The following is a 23881-nucleotide window of genomic DNA, read 5'->3' as shown; positions in this document are numbered from 1 at the left end:
TTTAGAGAAAAAGCTTAGATCTATCTATTCGTTCAGAATTTCTCATTTTTATCTAGAACTCTACAAAACAGTCACTGCGCTTCCAACAGTTCGGGAAATGGAGTCCGGGCGTTTTTTTTTTCACAGAATGATCCTTTGATGTTAAATGGCAAAAAAAAAACTCGATAATAAAGGATAGTAGTAGATCATGAGAACGTTCTGCTAAAAAAATGAAAATGAGTGAATTGAAGTGAGTCTATGACTTTGAGGAGCGCACATCAGGAGTAACAGACATCCTTAACAACGTTGGCAATCCCGATCTTAAAGGCATCACCCCATGAATCTGTGGTGATACGGATTTCAGGTGGAGTATTCGTATACGGGATAGAAGATTATGGAAAAGGGAGAGTGGAGGGGGGGGGGGGGGGTGATTCCCTGAACCTTCTTCCTAATTGCCGTAAAAAACAGCCCGGAAGATCCGGCGCGCTACTTTTTACAACGAGTTCGATTGGAGCGTGTAAGCCTTGTGCGGTGCCGCATCTTCCGGGCCATTTTTTACGGCAATTAGGAAGAAGTTTACGGAATCACCCTCCTCTCCTTAATCTACGATCCCGTATACGAATACTCCACCTGAAATCCGTACCACCTCAGATTCATGGGGTGATGCCTTTAACAAACAACTAATCCCTAGAGCAAAATTCAAGAAAAGCCAAGTTGTCACATTCATGAGAGCAAATCATTGAGGAGGTCTCGCGACAGCTGTCCAGCTCATGAAACTCTCGTCGTTTTGATGCGAACTGTTACGAATCTAGCCTATACTTCTTGTGATTAACTTACGGAGCGTAGAGACTTTAATTAAAGACCTTAATTAGAGACCTTAACTTAAAGATCTCATTCGCAAATCAACACAAGTTCGACATATTTCTATCTGAGGTACCGATTCAAGATGATACGGCTCAAGAAAGTTGATTTAATAAAGGTATTTGTGTCACTGTAAATAAAATAATAAATAATTTATAATTTAATTTCTAAATTATTCATAAATTTAATCAATTAATCAACTGACTGTTAACTTACGATTTTTGCAATTCTCAATAGTATTTTTTATAATGAAGAATTTATGTCGCTGCACAAAAGTGTCGGGGACTTTTTCAAGTGGATTCAGCTGCTAATTTGGGCTACAAGCAAATCCATCAGGATAATGATAAAACGACAAAATTATGTTTCGACAGATACTAGAGATATCGATGTTTTATAAAGTTTATACCCAAATAAACTGGTGAAATCGTAGCAGAGGAGTAACAAAATCGCATCGAAAATTGTGCGATCTTGCGTAGTGGAAATGGGATTGTTTTTCTTCAACGAGATCATATGTTTAAAATATAATATCAAAAATAAAGGAAGTTACTTCAAGCATCTATTGAAGTGCAGAATTTCAAGCATTCTGAACAACAGGAAACACTACCATCTCATCAAGTTTTTCCAAATGGAGCTGGGTGATGAAATTTCGACGGACACAAGAAATAGAGGCTGTGGTGGAGTGATAGTCGCGTGCAATGCGATCAGTGAGCGGACCAAAGGTACGATGTCGTGATAAATCTTCGAAGCAACCGAGGAAAAGCGTTCAGGATGGCAGAAATAGGGTCATGGAGAGAATGAGCATTATTCATCACCCTTAAAGTCTTGAGAAATTAAGAAAGAAATAAACGGAAGAGGAATAAACGTTTTCTTCACAATTATTACGAGAGGTTACTCTCGAAGTGGGCATAAAAATGGAATCTAAGGACCCGCGACCGAAAGTTTGCATTTGTTTGCTTTATTTTACCGAACCATCTATTTTTTCAAGAATTGGCAAAAAGCTGTGATGTTTATGGTTCAGTAAAGTTAAAAAAAACCCTCGGGACATTCTTAAGCCTCTAAATATGACAGTCTATAGTAAAGTCAAGACGACATTAAGCACGGTGCAGTTGCGTAGGCGGTTGTGCTCGAAGCGGTGCGGCGAAGCGTAGCGGTTAGGATCGAGCTTGGACCATCGCGAAGTGCAACGAGCGGGTGGTGCTAGCGAGCGCGATGCTAACCACCGCGTGGCTACGTCCCTCTCGCTGAAATTCCAGGCCACTAATAAAGCTGTACAGTAATAAATTAATAATAATAACATTTATAGTATCAATAAAGTTTTAGTACACTATGGCCAGATCCGGATCAGAATGAACCTGGGATTTAGAAACTAAATCCAGGTCCATTCTTCATCCAGTAACATTCAGGTCTTTTGCTGAGCTTATCGCAGATGCAGCCAGTCAGATCGGGGAAGTATGTGACACATCTGATCTGATTGATTTTATTGAATTTACTTGTTTTCTGTGGATGTGCATAGAAAATGATCCCATAGAAGAACTTCGACTATTGGAGTTTAAATAGCTTTTCTTTGGGAACACACAGTTTCTCAAAATATTAGTTCTTTATGAAAGTGAGTAATTCAGCTGGAAAAAAATAATAATATGAATAACTTATAATTATTAAGTAATGAGTAAACAGGCCATTTCCAATTTTTCTGTATGTAGCAGGGTTTCTAACACATCAACAGGATTATCAACAAGATTTGAAAGCGATTCAAGTATTTTTCTCCGTTATATTTTCCTACTGTATCAGAAAAACAGAATTTTTAAAGTTGTGGGCTCCGTAAAGGATCTTGTTCTCGCTGTAGACGCCAACAAATCATGAGCATGCTCAAAAAGACTTTTTACGCACATCCAATTCTTCGAGGTTTTCTTAATTTTATGTGAGCGTAATGTGAATCGCTGATTCTTCTGTGTAAAACGAAAAGGAAGAATCCGAGCGTAACATTCTCCTGCATCGTTGACTTTTGGTCTAAAGCGGTAACTTTACAATAACAAGACCACTATAATTTCTGTGATCACGGAATGGATGGAACCATCCCTATGAGTTGCTCTGGTTTTTGGCTGGCTACCAACTAGCTCAGGCTACGCTGCATTTTTGGGAAAAAGTTGAATTACTAGTTTTCGGACGCACGAGTGATGTAATTTACCCGGAAAGATTAGGGCAACGTGCGTAGGACCGAACCACCCTCCCTGTCTATAGTCAGATATTTACATTTGACGGGATAACTTGCTCGTCTATGCCTTTTCCTGCTGTTTGGTCAACCAGATCTACATACGTTGGCAGCTGTAGGAGGGTAACTCAATTTTTATTGTTGTTGGTTTTCTGGTTTTTTCTTCTTCCAGTGTGTATGGAATAAGAATTTTGAAGAAGTAAAAAAGTTTCGCCTGATTTCATTTCTTTTATGTGCCGAAACTTCCTGCATTCGTTTCAATGTACAGAAAATAAAACTCGTTCTACGTACGGCATATGATGTTCGCCTTTCGATATTCGTCTCCATTGCCTCCATCTATAATCTCATAGATGCGGGATTTTTCTCTCACGCGTGTGCATAAGAGTGTATACGACCATGTAACTGTACAGCGGCAGGTGTTGCGCAGTCGGTAAGAGGTCCCACTGCGACTGCACAATCGATCGATTGTTCAGGTCCGGCCTAGTGCCGATCAAGCCTTTTATCCCCCCAAAGTCGATAAATTGGTACCAGACTTGTTTGGGAGGATGAAAACATCGACTTCACATATCGGGTAGCAGTCGCAAGTCCCTCGTCCAGGCTACATACTTACGCGTTCGTAAACCTCAAACGGTTCTGAATTGGGGTGGACTCGGTGGCGCATCCCAAGTGGATTGATTAAAGGAAGAAGTTTCGCCTGATTTCATTCCTTTTATTTGCCAAAACGGAAGTCTGTTAGGATCTAAAAATCGGTGATTGACGCCTTACATTTCGTATATGACAGTCGTGTGTAGGACCACAATGCTTTGAGCTTCACTGGCATCGAATAATGAGATCAAAACACTTGCACCACGGACATTTCGCCACAAAGTGCGTGTTGCCGCAAGCGACCGCAATGCATCCACAGGAAGCAGAAACTAGCGTTCTCTCCCCTGACGTATGTCACGCATCCAGACACTCTCTCGTTGTGCCCACTGCCTTGTACAAATTAAAACTGAAGTTTAAAAAAAAATTTATTGTATGTAGCGATAGTCCAGGAAAACAGGAGGAGCTACGCCTCTGGTCCCGTAAAGCCGTTTCTCATGTTGTTTCAAATACCGTGAAGTTATAGGAATACCGGAAAGTTTCATTTCCTTGGATTGTTGAAAATGAACGTTACTGAAAAAAAGCACTGATGGTCTCATTTCCATATTTATGCGTAGCCGTGTTATTTATTTTCCTATTTATCATATTCATTTTATCCTACTCATTTTATTCCTATTTATCCTCCTAAGCGCAAATATATTCGATGAGGGATCGAGTCTTTTGGAATTGTAAAGTACTCGAATGCAAATCAATACTTCTTCCTCTTTTATAAGTAAACTCATCTCCTTGGATCTATTGACCCCCCACATACAATGTCTCAGCATCTTTAGAAAATCCGAATGATTTCTACGATTTTGCCTTCCCTGTAGAAGACCGAATTTTTTATAGAATTACAAGCATTGGGAAAACCACATAATTTCCTACTGTCAGGGCAGAAGTCTTGAAGATTTTGAAAATTATCGACTCCTAAACTCGTTAATTCAGCCTCTCCCGTTGGATTCTGGTTCTATTGGTTAGATTAGAATTGGAACATGCGAAAGTAACGCTAACGATTAGAACTAGAGCCAATTCTTGCTAGTTGTTGGTTCTTCTTGTTTCACCGCTTAGGAGACAATTTTAATCCTTCAGTCAGATTAGAGTATCCGTTGTAATAAGAAAAATCTATGAATCTATCTGCGCTCTCTCTTCGATTCTGTTGGGGAACGTTAGCAGTTTCAATGTAACCACTAGAAATACTAGCAATAGCTGAAAGACCAGATTTAGCAATGAGGAAACCATCGAGTCGTAAATGTATCGTCTGGAAAATACTGCTGTCAATCAACTTTTTTTTTCTTTTTTACAGAAATGTTTCCACATGAATGATAATCAGTAGAAAAAGGCCCTCTAACTGTCACTTAGCACTGCATTTTCCGCAAGTCCACAGAGAGCGTCCAGCGTGTGTCTGTCCTCGAATTTTGTCATCTCTGGAGTTTTTGCCAGGGTCTGGAGCATCAAAATCACTGCTGGTTTTTCTCCTAAATTTTTGACCGTATTACACAAGCTTCTCATCACCTCACATTCAAACGGTTCGCATTCTTAAAGAACAACAGAATGGCTTGTCCTTGTCTTCTAGAACTTCATGTGGAAACTGATAGCACTTCACATCGCACTACTGGTGTGAGTCAGAAGCATTTTTCAAGGGACTCTGCCTTTTCGCCCTTACATCAAAGCATGAGGTATTAATATGTTTGGATATGGCTAGCTCGATCCTCATCGATAAAAGCAAACCCCTAATCTTAAAGTGCCTGAACTGAACCACAACAGCTGCCTCGACGTTCCATAAGAAATATGCGAATTTATGAAAATTCCATGTGTAGGATGCATGTCGAAAATTCAAAAATGAAAGTTCAGCGCCTTTCAGTTACACGGAAATTCTCACTGCAACTGAGGTCGCTCAACGTTGTTCTATTTACATCAATCAGTTTTTTTAAATCCATTTTCTTCTAATTATTTCTATTATTTTTGATTCATTATTTTATTTTTCAATTATTTTTTAATTATCACTTATTTGTCCTATTCATTTATTATCTTAGTCAGTTAAATTCTAGCAAGATTACAATCAGATTGCTCCAGCTCGAGTGCCTCTGACAAAAGGTTTCATCCTTGCTCCCAACATTTTGATTCCAGGATTTAACTGAGAATACTCTTTCGAGGCCACAGCACATTCCGCCTTTTCAGGTACCACGAAGGGCAACGCAATTCGCGTCGCAGAATAAAATTCGTGTCAACCACATGATGACCTCTGACTCGGAAGAAAAACTTAGCCACAACAAGACTTTCTATTCAGACAAAAGTTGGAAACTCGTAACAATCACTTTGCTTAGTGCTCTTGAATGAAACATTAATGCAGTTGACGGAAGTTACCGTCACCCCAGTGATTTCAACGTATTTTCTATGATTGGCACACGGCGCACGTTTCCCGCTCCCTTTAACCTGCTCCAATAGAACGCGCACCGCGGCCGCGCCGACAGACATAGCTGTCCGCGCCTGTGTGCGCGATAACGTAGATATGCGACTAATTAGTGGAAGTATTCCCAGTCCTATGTTTGAAAGAGGTTTGTTAGAGGTGTTTCAATGACACATTCAAAAAATTCCCCATACAATTTTTAACCTCGCTACCTTGTTCTTTCCAACCACTGCAGCTGGAGGCGCAATTCACGGTGTGGATAAATGATCGAATTAATCAAGGAAATAAACAAAAGGAGTGAACGGCGAATTAAGACGAATTTAGGGCGAAGTGATCGGTTTCTTGCGCTGTTTGTCACAGTACTGCTTTTTTCCTAATTCATCACTGCTCAATTTTTACCCTTCCCTGAAAGCATCACACTATCATCTGAGATAACTTCTCAAACATTGATCAGACTATCATCGGTATTTTTCCAACGTTCTCTGCAGCTGTATGTAATCGACAAAGCACAGCAGTGCTATCACCACCAACACTCCCAATGCATTTTCTGTCGTTTTTCATGCGCCTGTTCCGTTACTTGACTCATTGCCTCATTCTCACTCTGCTTTGGGCCATCTATTCCATCTGTCTGGCATTTTGTTTTTTTTTCTCAGCACAAACTTCACAATCCCAAAAATTTCCTTTAAAAAAGAATCACTGCAAATATTAACATACTTTTATCATTGCCTAAAAATTTTTTAGACTCCTAGCTGGTCACCACAACCCTGATCTTATCTTAATTTAAAGTCGCTCCGCTCAGAAGTGTACCGTCTTCACTGCAGAAGGTGCTGTGATTTACTACAGAAGATGACAAGCAACAGCTGTTGGCAATGAACTCGCTCTCCGTCTAGAAGTCCACTACTTCCATGCTTAAACAAAATGAGAATAAAGAGAGAGAGAGAGAGTCAAGTTTCGGAGTTCAGTTGGAAATAAACACGGAATCAGTAAATTTGTTCTGAAAATCGACTGCGACACCAATCCGGAAGCGACGTCGACTTCACCATGCCAAGATTGAGACCTTGTCCGCAGTGTTATCCCAAATCATATATCTTTGGGAGAAAAGTATCAAAAATGATGATACAAAGAGCAACCTCTGAAATTTCTCTGGTTTTGATCTCTGATTTCTTATTCTGAGCGATAGGACGTGGTTACTACTCTCCTATCACTCTTGATATATGTATTTTTTATATTTTTAGCAAAAGTTTTTGTTCTTGGAAAATACTCATTGTAAGTGAACAGCTGTAGTGATCACTACTGCTCAACCCCTCAATTTTTCATCAGTAGTGGAGACACGCAAGGGTCACAGGTCTTAAATCTTACAACGAAGATAGGTGTCGCAGGGGTTACCATAGCTGTAGCATGCAAATATTGGGTGTAGAGATATTGGGATGTTTTTTTTTTGGATACACTTGCATTTTACTTTTTAGTAATACTATCTGACATCACTACTGACGGTGGAATGTAGGCTTGAAAGTAGGATCTAAAATTAGTTAGCGGATGTGGAGGAGCAAAATGAGGAGTTGCCGTGACTGGTTTATACTCGCCAGGCCTTGTCCTCCAGGAGCGTCTGCAAAGAGCTCTCTATTCGACTGGTCTCTAAGGCGCGGCAAGTGAGTGAGTCGGTGCGGACTCGTCGCCACAGTTCACTTAGCGATATGAACGGACATGTCCTCAAACACCCAATCATCCCGCGAGTTAGGCAATTTTTTCAACTGCATAACTTCGAGCTCGGTGTGGTAATCTAGATTTTTTTCCTAGAGTAGCATTAAATGTCAGTGAAAAAGATGGAAGTATATTTTGAATTGAAAAAGCCTTGTTAAGGCAATTGTTACAAAAAAAAAGATAAAAGATAAAGTGTATTCATAGGTTAACCCAATGCTGCGCTGATGACCGAAGCAATGTTGATACAAATGAAGTCGACTCCAATTTTTTCTTGTCTGCTCCTACCACTTCTCAATACTAAGAATTCTAAGATTATTGAGATTTGAGATCTTATCCAGGGAAATTAGAGAGCCGAGTATGTGCACCAAAAGAAATCTAAGTCTCATTCTTGATTACTCTCATTCATAGTATTGTTTCACTCCCCAATACCATTGACGCCAGTTTTGCCGGATAGATTTGACCTACGATATTTCAGGAAAGGCAAAAAGACGATGGATCGATCGATATATGTTTTGAAAAGTCCTATTTATTTATTTGACTCGTAATAATTACATAACATCTTGTATTATATATAATTACGAGTCACGATACATAGATTCGTTTCCTCGTATTTGCTTTCTTCCTCATATTCCTTCTTCCTTACTTCCTTTCCTCATATTCTTCTCTTGGTTTCCTTATTTACTTCAGGCTTATTTCACTCTTTTTGTTCCTCAAAATTCTCTGCAATGGTTTACAAAATTACTTTTCTTTTGGTCCGCTTAAAATGTGCACACATTTCTTCTAGTTGGGACTCCGAACTGGCTAGTTTCTGTTTCCTAGCCCACAGGCCATCGAGTAAACTGGAGATGGTTGTTCTGAGCTCCACATTTCTTTCAGTTTTTAAGGTGCATAGCTATTGAGTAATTAAATGGAATTAAATTTCCCCTCCCTCTTGATTACAATACATTCGTTTTCCTCACAAATTAGTTAGACATAGTATGAATAAACAGACTTAAAAGATTTAAAGAATGGAAGTAGGAAACGTTAAGATTGAGCACAGGAAAGAAACACTTCGTGAGAAAATCCCTGTGCTTCCCATTTTTTGCTTACAGCTCATCCGCATCATCGTTTCTCTCAGTCACAACGTGCACTTCTGAAACACAACAAATTTTAGTCCATAGAAAAAAAGTGTGAAAAAATACCACATCGACTCATTAATAAACGGTGAACCTAATCAGATTGTCACATTTAACGAGTTAAAAATAAAAACAGATTATGAATTATAATTATTATAAAAATATTACAACTAATAATAATCAGTCAAATAGTTTTAAAAAGTAATCAGATGATTTTAAGATTTTTTCCTCTTTGTTTTTCGTCGTTGTAAAAGATCCAGATCACACGACATAGAAGCTCCGTAAGACCTTGCATTTAAAAACTGTCCTTGATACTCTATGACGTTGAGTACAAAACTATAAATTGAAGTTTTTCTGTGGTTGGCTATTCACCTCTTCTCATTATTAAAAGTAGTTCAGCGTTGAACAATTATACAATTTTCGCATACAGTGGAAATTACTGATAAGCTGGTCATTTATGTTAACGTTGCTAACCCAGATTTTTGAGAAGAATTATTTTATATCACTAAAATTTATTCCTCCCTAAGCATAGCGATATGTTCAGCGGACAGCAAAAATGATCCTAACAACTGCCACTAGTCTTTTTCCTATGAATGCATAATGAGAAAAAAAAAGCATTCAATGTACATTCCCTGAGTTCTTCTTTTCATTTTTAGAGTATGTAACTGGATTTCATTTTCTTATCACTACATCACTTATAGGATTACCAATTACTAGTAAACTTGTTGAAATTCCTCATTAACAAGTGCTTGAAATTCGGTGTTTGATTATTTGTTTGATTATTAATTTAATTAATTTAATTAGGATTTCCTTCGTTTGTTTCTTTTTAGCCCATTTAGTGGCGTTGCCAGAACACCGCCTCAATAGGGATGCGGTCGCACTAACTGAACATCAGGCAATTCACGTAAATAACACCAACTGATGTAACGCCAGACTCTAAACGACTAAAAAAATTGTCTCGAGTGAAAATAACAACTTCTCAACGATTGCCACACGAACATCGTATCGTATCCTGAAACGTCCACATACTTCTGTTCATGTTTTTTAATAGTGTGCCCTCGAGGTTTTCGATAGAACCTCTGGTTGCTTTCGTTTCATTCGCCTTCTTCACAGGTCTAAATGGAGCTTGACTGGAACAATCCTTCGTTCACTCCATCATTTACCACACTACCCAGGCTCAGTAATTCGATGATTGTTTGAGGTGGTTAAAAAGGAAATCATATACATTAATACACTTATTTCAATCAACCTCTGTTTAAACCTCTGAAGACGGTGAAGAAGCAAAAACGAGAGGGTAACAAAAATTGGTGTATATTTTTTTGAAGCTCGCTGATTCATTGTGTTGTTTACAAAGAATAAAGCTCCTTTCATTGTTTTACACTTTTGTAGCGCATGTATTCAAAGGCAAAAACGAAAATGTATTGAAGCGATTTCAGAGTGCGCCGAATCCTCATCCGGAGGACCCATGGTTTCGTTGATCTTCGTATAGGTCGTCTCAGAAACTGTATACCTCAGCTGAGATCTTCTATTCTTGCACTTTTTCTCATTTTACTTCCTGCTTAGTTACACTACATAACGTCGAATGAGAAGCTGCTGTTGTTATACGATACTTTCCGTTTTTTATTTTCTAAAATTACCTTCCTCCGGGTACAATGGTTCGTAATTCAAGCGTCTCATATTCCATACCAAAATCCATGACACTGTTCCAAGAAAAAAAAAGTACAGACCAAAAGTGAGAGCCGTTCTGATCGCTTCGCGAATTTGATGACTAATTTCAAAACAATAGGCGAAGGCGAAGAAGTGGGTGGTGAGTTGCGGGAAAACATCTTCATGTCAAATCTGTATCTCAAATGATGTAAACCACACAGAGATGAAAGTTTGCCAGTTTGTTGTTTTTTGAACCTGACACATGTGATTTTAGTTTAGTAGAAATTCTCTTTTCTTCTTAAAATTTCGATTTCGATAAGGGCCAGTCCGAAAGCCCGAAAATTTAAATTTACTGGTGTATTCCAAGCAGAACCAAATGAAGTAATCCCCCAAAGTTAAGGTTTCGTGATCCGCATCGAAAATTCCTATCATATTTATTTACTTTTTTACTATTTGTCATTTTTGTCAATTTTTTATTTTTTTATTACCAAGTGAACCTCTCCGCGAATGTTGTGATGACTCAGTTGTTAGTCTGCCACAAGGTTATCTATGCATAATACGATTCCTTTTCTCCCTGGCCAATGCCATTTTTTTCGAGTGTGTCAAACGATGGATAATTAATATCTTAGTATCTTTGAGCAGCCCTTACACACGCTCTTCAGTGGAAAACTCTGAGTTTTCATTCCTAATGTTTTGAAGGAATTACTTTGCCCGTATCACTTTCTAAGACCTTCCCAAAATTTGAGAAACCTTTTTTTCCACAAGAACTCCTCAAGGCATACCTATAGACGTTGTGGTTATGTTTATCCTACGGCGACAGCGATACCCGTTCGATTACGGCGACAGCGATACCCGTTCGATTGATGAGGAAGGAAAGAAGGGAGTTAGTTGCTGTGGGTGCGTCGCGGTTGCTCACGTAGACATAAGTATCGACTGCTGTAGTGAAACAGAGCTGCAGCTCTCTCTCTCTCTCTCTCTCTCTCTACGGAGTAAAACTGTGCGATACCTGCAACAGGCGCCCGTTGAAAGAGTCTCAGGCAGAAGAAGCACAATTACTTCTTTCAGTAAAATACTGCAAAAACATGTGTGGAAAAACAAAAAAAAAACGTGAAAAAGGATGAAAATAGGTATGAAATGCAAAGGAGTTCATTGTGAACTAAAAATATTATAATGTTAGTTTTGTAATGGTGCCCAAAAGTCCTGCACTCTAACTTCTGAAATCGTTTCCCGTTTCCAAAGAATAACACATTATTAATAGCTCTAATTTCTTTGAGCGTAATAAATAAATAAATAAATAAATTCCAGGACAACAGGCAAAAGTGGCCACTAGTGGTTACCTTATGAGTTCAATTTTCTACCACATTAGGAAAAGTGTTTTCTAACCTTCTTTTCTGTTCACATCAAAAAGAAATTTACCTAAAATCTCAACTACCACCAGCCGCGTAGTCGGATCAACTAAACACTTTTGTTCTTGATTTTTATTCTCAATTGAAGTTCAACATTGATCCTCTCTAAAAGATGTGTTCTGGCCAGAAAAAACCCCTTTCCCGATGGAACAGCATGAATATAATGCAGTTAGTCTTCTTTATGTATGTGTGTTCTTCTGTGCTGGTATAAACAATTGAGACGAACGACCAAATGGTTTCTCTGCTAGAAATACGTGTATAATGAGATTTCTCTCGTATTCTTTGAGCTCAACTCGGAGAGCAGCTCCAACTGTAGGTCATGTTATTCCTTTCTCGCAAAAGCTAGCAGTTTTCGATGCAAAAAAAAAACTTCTGATTTTAAAAATGTTTTCGCAGTTACTAAATTATTATTGAAAATATTATTATTAAATTATTGAAATCTTTAACTGTCAACTCTCCGTTTCTTTTTCCACATTTGTGAGCTGAATGGGCGAGAAGAGGATGAGTTCAATCCCAGAGGGTTCAGTGGTGAACCCAAGGCTTTTCCCTCTGTATTTGCAGATGTGCGGAGTGGTTGCAGCCTTGCCTTTTCGCGCGGCGCCGGTTGCACTACGCACACCTGCACGTTATGTCAACGACGTTCTGATCACTGGCCGTCACTGTCTGTGTGGCCTTTACGAAGATAACTATACTTTGTTTTATTCTCTGTCCGACAGATGTTTTGAAAACCAGCCAGGATTACCGCTCCCAACGCTCCAAACGTTTTTCATCTGAAACATATTTTATACGATCTTATTCCCATTTGTTCGCTACCTATCAGCCACTTTTCAGTTTTCCATTTCTTAAAATTGAATCAGACGACATTTTAATCTCTCAATCACTCGTTTTAGAGCAGTAAGTCACTCCTTTTTTTCTTCCATTTTTTCCTTCTTCAACTAATTTCCTCCTTCCATTTTTGATGTAGAACAATTTCAAGAATTTTAAGCATATCATTTCTTCTTAATCTGATTTCTAAAAGTTTTTCTTTCTAAAAAAGTTGGCATTTTCTTCGTTAATCTAACGCACATTTCATTTCATCATACACTTTCCTTCCTAGTTATTTACAAATACCTCCATAGCTATTTATTTAGTGTATATTTTTATTATTCTACTGCTTTGGACCTACTTCACAAGCCTTTTTACTGACGACTACAGCACCGCTTCCAACTCCTGTCCCAAAATCCCGTCGCGAACAGTCGGAATCCTTGGGAGCAGGCAAAATTAAGATTTGAAAACAAAACAACGAAGTCGAATGAGCTGCTGATTTCAAATATACTCCAAGAATTTAGTTCTGATAAATGTGCGACCTGAAAACAAGCAAAGTTTCCGCAACCTTCGCTAATTACTTCCACACCTGCCCAGTCTGCAATGGCATATCCCGTGGATATATCTCCGAGGAAAGAAGACGTGTTCGTGGGACTTCCGCTATTTTTTTAAAAATTAGATCAAATGTTTATTATATTTGTAATCAGGAGGTTGTTTGAAGCATTTTTGTAGCCCACATCATATATGGGTCAGAAATTTGCTTTCTCTTCGGAAATTTACAAATTGCTCCATTGAAGGTCAATAAAAAGGATACCTTTCTAGCTGTGGAAAATTTGCTCGAAATTTCCTCAAGTGAACAATGCATTCTTTACAATGGTTCAAATCGTAAGTCAGAAGCTTTGAAGGCGTCTAGTTTTTTCAATGCCGAACTTACAACTTTGCTATATTTCGTTATTTGTTCCAATGAACGCTCAGATCTCGCGATTCGGTACTTACCAAGAACTCTCCTTTCTTTGCAAGACGTGGTCTAGGCGCCAACATTGGAAGACAACTGGTCGTGGTTCTAAAGTTACCAATTTGGAGAAAATTTTGACTGTCTTCCCAAAACGAGATTTCTATAGCCTCTTTGAGTTTTTTGAAGTGCTTGAAATAGGCAGTTTTTCTTGCGGACAGACCCTCTTTCGAATGATGCTAAGCTCACTTCGATTTGCAAAATTCGAAATTTTAACCCTGACTCCGCCCATTTACTATATATAAAAATGAATATATTATATATATGTAGTTACGGAAACAGTGGCAAATTCCAGACTTAAGGATTCTTACGCTTGAGAAACAAAATTTTGCAGCCACTTTAGAAAGCACAAAAAAACATGCAAGAAATCCTTTCATTAGTCATATCTACTGAGAATCATTTTCCTTTGATGCATGGAAAACACTGAAATGGCGCCCCTTAGAACATTCAATGGATCTATTCTGAAGTATTTTTGTTGTTTGTGACAAAATGGCCCTCAATCCGGTATTGGCTAAACAAGACACTATGTCTGAACAGAAGCACACTTGTCACCCTATTCAAACCAATGTCCGGTTCCTCAGAGCTCCCCGGAGCACCGAAAAAAGTCAAAGAGTTTACCGATCGCACTTGACCGCTTCATTTTGCGGCTGAGAAAGCGACACTCCCTCAACGACGAGTTGGTGTTTTCTATTTACTCACACTCGGCTCGAATCACTCAACTACGTAAGCTGGCCTCGTCGAGATGTTACTTTCGCAAATTTTTTGGAATCCTTCCACTTCCTTCCGTTCTCTCTGCATACCTACGTTAGTGTAAGCTGAGCGTTCCTGTCATAAAACTGGCAATATGTTGAATAGTGGTCACTGCGAGTGCAAATAATTTCCATAGAATAATGGAGTGGGGTTTGCTTTGTGGCCCTCTATCCTCCCCAGAAGCTCATATTTCGTTCGCATGACCGCCTGAACGTTGTTTGACCGCCTTATCAAAGCATTAGCATTTGTTTGCTTTCGTCTGCATAAAATGTTCGCAAGCATCACGCAATCATGAACATATCTATGAAAATCTCACATAATCTCGGAAGGCCCGTAAACATCTTTCGGGGCAAGCTCCTTCTGTCTGTGGTTTTCGGCGAGTACTGGAATAGGCAGCTGATTTCGCTTATCTTCGGGACTCGGCATGCCGGCTGACCTCTGTCCAATCAAGCGATGTCAGCTCCGTTGACATTCGTGCCGGCTGTCCTGTTTCTTTTTTTTTCTTTCGTACTGGATTCGGAACAATCTTTAATTCATTTTGGGAAATTGGAGATAGCAATAAAGCGATTCGGAACGTTAACTTAAGTGTGCCAGGGTGTACTTTTTTGCGAACGTCGTGTAAAACATTGTTTGGGTTTTACGCCCAGCGGTAGGGCACTATTCACTGCATCTTTCCTGGGATTTTTTGTCCCCTTTTTCACTGTTTTGGAAAAAAATTCACTTTTTAACACTAGGTATATGTATAGATGTGTAACAATACAGAGGTACTATCATCTCCGCACTTTTAAATAAAAGAATTAGGAAAGTCTTCCTTGCACATGTTCAGTTCTTTCAAAACAAGGAGCAAGTGTAAGTAAGCAGAACCGTAACTCATTCCCTCTTCATCTTCTCCTAAAATTCAAGTGACACTGAGAAAAAATAGTGGCGAATTTCAGGAGCGGAACTCTACGGAACTATCTTCTTCTCCAATAGTAATTCTTAACACGTCTTTATCAGCTGTGGCCTTGGAGAAGTCAAAGATTTTTAGCAAAAGAACCCATCAAATTTTTTTAGCTTTATGAATAGATCGGGAGGCTTCAGCATCGTTTTTGCCGATTCACGGTCTAACCTTCACTTACCATGATCAACCCTCTTTCTGTCAACAGTGAAAATTCGGTTCAACGACGAAGATGAAGTACAGTACCTTTGAGAACTTTTAAAGAATGAAAGATAGTTTTGCTGTGCTTACAACTAATGCTGTACAACTACTACTTATTCCTTCTGTGCGGAGTTCTTAGAGCTTAATCACCCTTGTAAACAAGGACTGAGAGGAATCCAAGAAGTATGGCACGATCAACCAATCGTACAAAAGTAGGGGAAATTCTTCTACAAGTGAAGATTACCTGAATTCCGTGCTTTTATGACCAAGAGCGAAGGTGAAATTTCAAAATTTGAAGAAGAATTCAGGGCTAATTTCTTAATTAAGCACTTCGGAGCAATTTTGTGGTCCGGATAAACGAAAATGATCTGCTGTTGAAATAATAATTTCAATCAGCAATAGACTAGACAGAAGTTCGAATCGTCCACCTCCTAGGAGTCGTTTGAAATTTTCACAGCTCGCAACAATGCGTCAGCGGTCAGTGAACAACTCCGTACACATCGCTGTGACTCGTAGTATCGTGAAACTGTGGCGAGTTGTTTGAATGCCTGAGCGAGGAAAAATTTGAATGCTGAATTCTTCCGAAAGCTGTCAATCGACGCTTTTAGCAGTTCGGACGGCAACCAGGTGCTCGTAAGAAGAACATGATTTTCTACTTAGAAATCTCCAGAGTTTGTTCACTTCTTCTAGCTTCTTCGTCCTTACTCTACTACCACTACAATACTACTTGGATGCGTGAGTTGAGTTTTGACCAAGTGATTTATCCGATCAACCATCTATTCGTTCACAAAGACTTTAAAAGAGGTGGACAAACAAGGGAATTGGGGGAACCATTAAACCGGTTACTCACCTTCGAGCAAGACTTGGTGGACCACCCTCAACTAAAAACGCGAATAATGCAGTGGAGAGAGAATCTGCTCCTACTTTGCACCAGGGATAAATCTAAATCGAACAAGGCTGCTATGACTACTACTATGACTCTACTATTATATTATTACACATTATAATATACATTACATTATTCCAGGATTATTATTATTTGTATTATTATTTTACGTCTATTATTTTGCGTTCATAATTCTCTAATTCTCTAATAATTCATCTACTCCCTACAAAAGATGGAACTGGTGCTACTGCGTCGCCCTACTTTCAACCTACATACGTGGTGAATGTATTTGCGAAAATTTATATAGGAGAAAGTATTGGTTCATGAAGCTATGAACAGAAATTTCTCATGAGGATTCTTATTTCATGCTACTGACTGCAAGTACTAGAATAAGCTGTAGATCGAGAGAACAGCTATTCTGATCTGAAATTTCGTTCTTTTTCGAGAAAATATCTAAGAATTTTATCTAGAATTTTTCTCCCTCATGTTGTGGTGGCGGAATCGTGACATTCAGCACCTCTTCTCAGCAATAATCCAAAGATTTTGATTAGTCATCAATTTGCGACATAACAATGGTGACTTTCACTTTCTGCACCCAAATGTCGATTATTTGAGATAAAAGGAAATTTTTCTCCTTTCCAAAATATTTTTTTTTCACATATATTCAACGAATTTAGTTGCTGCTGACCATAATTTAATAAACAGTAACAAATGTCGAGCCATAATAGAACAGACTCTCAATTTTTTTTCAAAATTTTTGTTGTCTTTCATTTTAAAATATGCAGACGATAAATTTGCTGCTAGTTCAGAGCGCTCTTACAGTTGCTCTCGGAATTCTCTGTTCTACAATCAACCACATTCCAAGGAGATTTGAGTTCCGCTTGAAAATTTAAAGTTTAATCTCGCAACTGTGAATTTCATTTCAATCGCACGCCGATTGCTCGAATTATATACGGACGCAAGAAAACGGTCTCTGATCACTGAAATCCTTGGTCTGAACGTCCGCGACATGTGTTCGATTGAGGGAAGGCAGAGCAATTAGCATCTATTATCACAGACGCTTGCGCACTGTGCCAAACGCGTCGCGGTCGCCCAGGTGAAGGATTTTGACGCAAACTGTAGTTATGTTTCAATTTCAGGGAAAAATCATCAACGTCTCTGTTATTAACTTAAGATTTGCACTAAGAGTGATTCTTGTTGGGGCTGATTTGTCGTAGACGTTGAGAATTTCAACGTTTACAGCTTCGTAGCCTTTTAAAATACAGCAAACAAACATCGAAATAGTTCTATTGGGGGAAGGCACGAATTTCATGAAAATCCTTGGAACTTTGGAAGCAGCACTGAAGACAGTCTCGACACAAGAAAACAAGAGATTGAAGCTCTTTCTTTTGAGCCACTTACATACTTTCCTGAGTTCCACTTCACTAACAATTCCACTTCCTCATTCTTCAATTCTTCGTCCCATATCAATTTCATTAACAAGTGATCTTCATTATCATTCGATTTCCAGCTTTTGATTTTGCCTAGCAGTTTTGAACTTGATCTTCTAAGTCACCCTCTCAATTGTTTACACAATCCTAAGATCCTCTTTTTTTCAAACCTTCTTAGTTAGTCAACTTCGCGAGTTTAGGTTTCCTCTTCCACATCCCTCATTTCAATATTTTTTTCGCTTTCAAAAGCGCTTTTTACGAAATACAACGATTTCTTTGTTGTATTCGAAATAATTCTCATTAATTTTCCACGCTTCCCATTGGCTCTGTCGCAGTTATAAAAAGCAGTCAGATACATTGTCATCATAAGAGGCGAATGCACACTTAGTTCTTGTGATCCTCACACTTCTCACATCTATCCATTCTTCGCGTTAAGATACTTCCAAGAAATAAAGAGAAGGAAAATTATAATAGGTATGGTCGACACTCAGCTGTAGGCATCGATTATGAGACATATCAATGTCGTCCTCATTGTCGGAATCACTACAATATTTCTATTCCTCAATATTTATGGACTCATTGAAATTCTACGATTTTTGAAAGATCTACAACAGCATCGATCGAAGCCAATTCTTAGCAAGAAGTTGAGCGAAGGTGAGTTTTTATTTGCGTCCTTCTATGTATTAACGAAAATGCGAATATTCACACACGAGATTGCGTCCTTCACTACCAGAGATTGGGAAATAACGACAGTAAGACTGATAAATACATTTTTTTGCTCATAAGTGCTATCATATTACTACGATTATCGCAGAAATACTAAAGGACTACAGTAATCCAAAAGCTGGATGTACATCCTTGAATCTTGTTTTTTTTTTCTCACGAAGACAAGGATCTAGAGATGACGAGAGGGGAAATTGTCGAACGCCCTGCATATTTGTAGACACAATCACTTTTTTAAGCGTGACGCAGTGGTGAATCATGAGGTCCTTTACAAGTGCGTATAATCCACTGGTGGGTAGCTCATCCATAGGCATAGTGCTTGAAGCTGCAATTGTGTCCTTGAAATTATAAAATAACATATAATAGAACATTTTTGCAGATCTAACACCTTCCACCGTGACAAGCGAGCCGAGCACAAGTGTTGCGACGACAAGCTCCATATTCCGAGTGAATACGACTCCCTATAGTCTCACACCTCCAGGACTCTTCCCCTCACGAATCACATCTTCGGGAACACCAAGACCTCCCTCTCGAAGGACCACTCAATCAAGAATAACCTCCTCAAGAACACCCTCTTCAAGGACAACACCTTCGAGAACCACCATTGTATGGACGACCCGTCGTATTATTCCGCCTTACGAACGTCGACATCCGAAATTACATGGACAAGGAACTGATGTGGAAGAGCACCACTATCGACACCATCACACACCTATTCACAGAATTCACCCGCACATTGTAAGTTCCTAGGACTGAGTATCAGCTGGTAACAACGACAGTCATCGTACTGGCTTTTCAAACTCACTTTTTCCAAGTTCCCTCATTCATACTCTCCAAAATTATTTTATGTCGCGGACAGCTTTTTCTATCATAAAAACCTAATCTGAAAATTGCAGCAAAAAAAAACGCTCTGGGGAGTGAGACGGGAGAAGGGAGAGAAGGAAGGAGGAAATGTGAGGTGATGGAAAGAGAGGGAGAGAGAGAGGGAAAGAGTAATAAATCCATTGAATGCGAGTTTGACGCATACAGTTCTGAAAACCAACATAAGATCCTTAGTAGGAAAAATTATGTATCTGAGGAATTATTGGGATTGAAGCCCAAGAGCGACAAAGCAAGTCGTAAATTTATTTTCAGATCCACAGAACTACTACTACTGCACCCCCAAGCACATCAATTAGAATCCATATTACCACCAATAGAATATTTGTAAGTAGTTGTAAAATATGAGAACTCTTTCTCTTTTTAAAGCGAGCTGAATTTCTCCCAACCTCTGTAATTTCAGAAGGAAAATTCCTTTCGTGCTTATTTTACAGGTGCCCGATCCAACTACTGATAGCTCCCGGATAGAAGTTCATCGCCCATTATCTCCGGTAACTAACCGTCCAGAAACAAAGCCTACCGTTGAGACACTTACCCATCACACTCCAACAAGAATCGTTCATCCCCATCGTCCTTTGTACACAAAGCCCGTTACCACGATTTCATCGGAAGAAAAGTAAGTTTAATGTCATTTCGATCGTTTCAAGGTGCTGGATAGTAATAATGATTCAGGGATGATGTGACCATCGTCACCGCTCTAATTGACATTGGACGAGGAGATTGGGACAGGTATCGTCGCCCACTTGAACAATACCATATATTCATGGAAAATCTGCTGTCTCTACAGAACAACATGGTTATTTTGTCTTTTATATGCTTGATCTCTATGTTTCTAACTGATTTTTAAATCTAAGGTGATATTCACGGATACCTCAAGCTATGATTTCATCCATAAATACAGGAAGAATATGGGTGAAATGCACCGAACGAAGGTACGCTTTACAATTCTCAACAGTCAAAACAATCAAGGCACTGTATAGTTCAATTACTGTACGTGTTAGCATGATCTGCATACGTAAATATCAGATCAAAAACCCATCCCTGAAAGAGCATATGCGCTGCTCACTGCTCATGTTTGCCCGGTTAACCGTGACATGCATTTAATTGTGGCACGGAAGAGATCAGAAAGGGTGCACGTATCAGTCGGCAAAAGTTTTTGAATTTTCTTGGGCTCTTCGCAAGCGGTCGGGCAGACACAGTAATCGAGAACTATAAAAGCGAAGATTTTCATTGTTTTTTATTTTGCATTAAAGGCAGCACACCACAAAAACGATGATGAAGCGATGTCTCAACGAAAAGATAAGGCTGAGGAAGTAGATCACGACTATGAACGCAATCACGCCACTTCCCCCTAACTGTCGTGTAAAACGGCGTGGAAGACGCCCTTCCCGATCGAATTTTCGTGCGAGGCACCTAACAACGCGTCACTTATGCCAGAGAAGGTGTACGCACCGCACCTGTCAGCAAAGGAGAGAGACACCATCACTGGGACACTGATTGCCCCTCGCTCGCAGACGCCGCTGTGCCTGCGCTCACGCACGTGACACGTTAGGTACCGAGTTCGATTAGTTTTCCACCCCGTTTTTCTGGATGCTTAAGGAAATTCGAGCGCGATAGCGCTCATATTTATGATCCAACCCTATTTTCTGTGGAGAGATTCCAACATCATCAATTTTCTGGTATGACGCCTTTAAATGAAGTTCCATAATGAAACTTAATTTAAAAAAAAAACATAAGGGGCAGGATAGTGAGGCAGCAGAAATACGCCATCGCTATTTCCTCTTTCTTAGTTCTAATACACAGCGACTACCCATAAAGTTCGGACAACCAAACAAAAAAAAGCTGGATGACAAGAGAAATTTCTTCCAAGCACTGTATCACACATCTAGTTCCTACTACTCCTCTCCTCTCTCTTCCCCCAGAAAAAATAATAATAATCACTTGTTAATCCACGATTATAAATAATAAGATGTTCGATGTTTCAGGTTTGATTTAAGTTTCATATTCTTCTCTACTAGTATCTCTTTTATTATACTTATTGCATACTCAAAAAAACTTGTCTCTTATCAAGTCCACAATTTTTAAGGAACAGAATAAAGCTAAACATGAGCTCTTCTTTTCCCTTAAAACCATTATCATTGACAGAAGCAGTCATCACTCTCATCTTCTGTGAATCTTTTTCTGTTAAGAAAGATGAAAACACCCTCTTTGCAAAAAAAAAAAACCCGAATTCCCATTAGCCTTAGAGCATGCTCTTCAGATACATCTCATCACACTTAACGACCTTCCGCTCTACCGTCATCTCGACGCTGCTAGCAAAATCATAAAGGAAGAAAGACAAAATGACCGTTTATGGCGTTCAATTTGGGATCCAGCAATGAGAGATCATCCTGAAGCGCGGAGCGCCGAATACAATGTTTTGGTGAACTCAAAAAGCTATTTCCTCTACAATGTGTCGGTGAGCTTGGCAAAACAGCTGCATCTATGAAATCGAGTAGATGACATCTACTCCATATTTTAGTTGGAAGATCCTTTCTCCACCGAATTTTTCGTTTGGATCGATGCTGGATATGGTCACGGCAACCAAAGTGTGTTCCCATTCAATAACAGATGGAAACCACGATTTCCCCGAAACAAGATCTCTCTTATAAAGGTGAGCAAAACCTTTGTAGAGAATTACCATGGATTTTCTAGGAGAAGTATTTCAGCTTACTCCCGTTCACGATTTAATATCTGGTTACACGATTGACAGCTTATACCGACGGAATTGGTCGGTTGTTTCGGGCGGATTTGTTGCAGGAGATAAACGGTGAGCCGATAATTCATCCCTTCTTTTCTCCTTGCTTCTTATCCTACGACAGAATAATTGTAATTGAAAGCGAGTGTAGAAATAACAAAAAGACAAGCGCAACCTTTTCGCACTGCTAACGGTAAATTGAACTTTGGATAACGAGGAAAACCCGAACAGTTCTTATAATTGTCCATGTAATCAAATGTCTCATGAAGAATGGATCAACATTACACCTTCTGGAATACCGTTCCTCACAACTCTTCTGCATATCATGGGATTCCTTATAAGATTTCTATAAGTCCTAGTTCAGTATGTTTTAGATACTTACTTTGCGCCCCTCAATTCATTACATTCTAAAAAATTGGCGTGAATGAACAAGTTCTAATACACAAATACATAACTCAGTACATACTAGTGCCTGTTTTGCTGTTGCAGCTCTGTCGGTCAACTACATACACTTGTTCATCGAAAATTCATCGAGTTAACATACCGCAATAAGGTTGACGACGATCAGGTACGTCATCACTGTTTCTGGAGATTCCACTATCCATACTTCAAGTAAACACCCCTCGGACTTCACTCATACGCTGGCACCGGCCTCAAGCACATATCGACGCAAGCACCTACCAACAACTATTAAAGTTAAAGTTAAAGTTTCTGGCGTTAATCAATCCGCTTGGAATGCGCCCCCACGTTCACTTCAATTCAGAATCGTTTGAGGTTTACGAACGTGTATCTGGCCTATACAATGACTTGCGGTGGCTAGCCGATGTGTCAAGTCAGTGCTTTTATCCTCCCAGACAAGTCTGGTACCAATTTATCGACCCCGGAGGGATGAAAGGCTTGGTGAGCACTAGGGCGGATTCGAACCTCCGATCGATTGTGCAGGAAGCGGAACCTCTAACCGCTACACTACACCCGCCCCCAACAACTATTAACCTTTACAACTGACCTTTTTTCACTCTCAAGCGCTAATCATCGTAAATCACCGCAAAACGTACCACTCTTCTCATCAAAAATTAAAATTTGTAAGCAAAAGTTGGGAACAGGTGAGGACAACACTTCTTCACGTCAAATAACATTAGTTATTATTTCCATTAAATTTTTTTTTCATTTTTTTCCGAAATTTTCCGAAATGATTTCATTTTGCAGACAACTCTCGTCCTCGTAATCAATCAGTATCCACAACTCTTTTCAATCACTCATGGTGGCTGGTTCGATGCTTTCCGGTTGTTTGGACCCGACGAGTACCAAGCACCTGCGTAATAGGCACGCTGAACCGAACCCACATTTCACAGCGAAACGATAGCCACCTTCACTTCCTTCTCTAGCTAACCTCCAATTCGTCTCTTAACTTTATGCTGACAAGCTATCTCAAGTCACTAGGAATCTTATTTTATTGTATTTCACCCACTTACATAATTTATCTGTGATAAAGACGTGTAGCACTGGAAACATTTCCTATCCACTGCCGCTTAGACGATTCAATAGTATTGAGCTCCGTTCATTTCGCTACGTTCTC

At 39.3% G+C, this 23881-nt stretch overlaps 1 protein-coding gene across 1 annotated transcript; it reads left to right on the top strand.

Moving 5' to 3' along the window:
* Positions 1-18472: 18472 nt before the first annotated feature.
* Positions 18473-23625, top strand: RB195_013852 (uncharacterized protein; the record flags this gene model as incomplete). Its single annotated transcript, XM_064203852.1, has 11 exons — positions 18473-18620; positions 19069-19427; positions 19824-19895; positions 20003-20184; positions 20241-20364; positions 20423-20500; positions 21829-22026; positions 22090-22221; positions 22277-22377; positions 22795-22873; positions 23512-23625. 11 exons carry the CDS (start codon positions 18473-18475, stop codon positions 23623-23625), a joined length of 1587 nt encoding a protein of 528 aa, XP_064059733.1.
* Between the last annotated feature and the right edge of the window lie 256 nt (positions 23626-23881).

This window comes from Necator americanus, chromosome V (genome assembly GCF_031761385.1).
Source record: "Necator americanus strain Aroian chromosome V, whole genome shotgun sequence".
Taxonomy (NCBI): Eukaryota; Metazoa; Nematoda; class Chromadorea; order Rhabditida; family Ancylostomatidae; genus Necator; species Necator americanus.
This window is presented reverse-complemented; position numbering and strand designations above follow the sequence as displayed.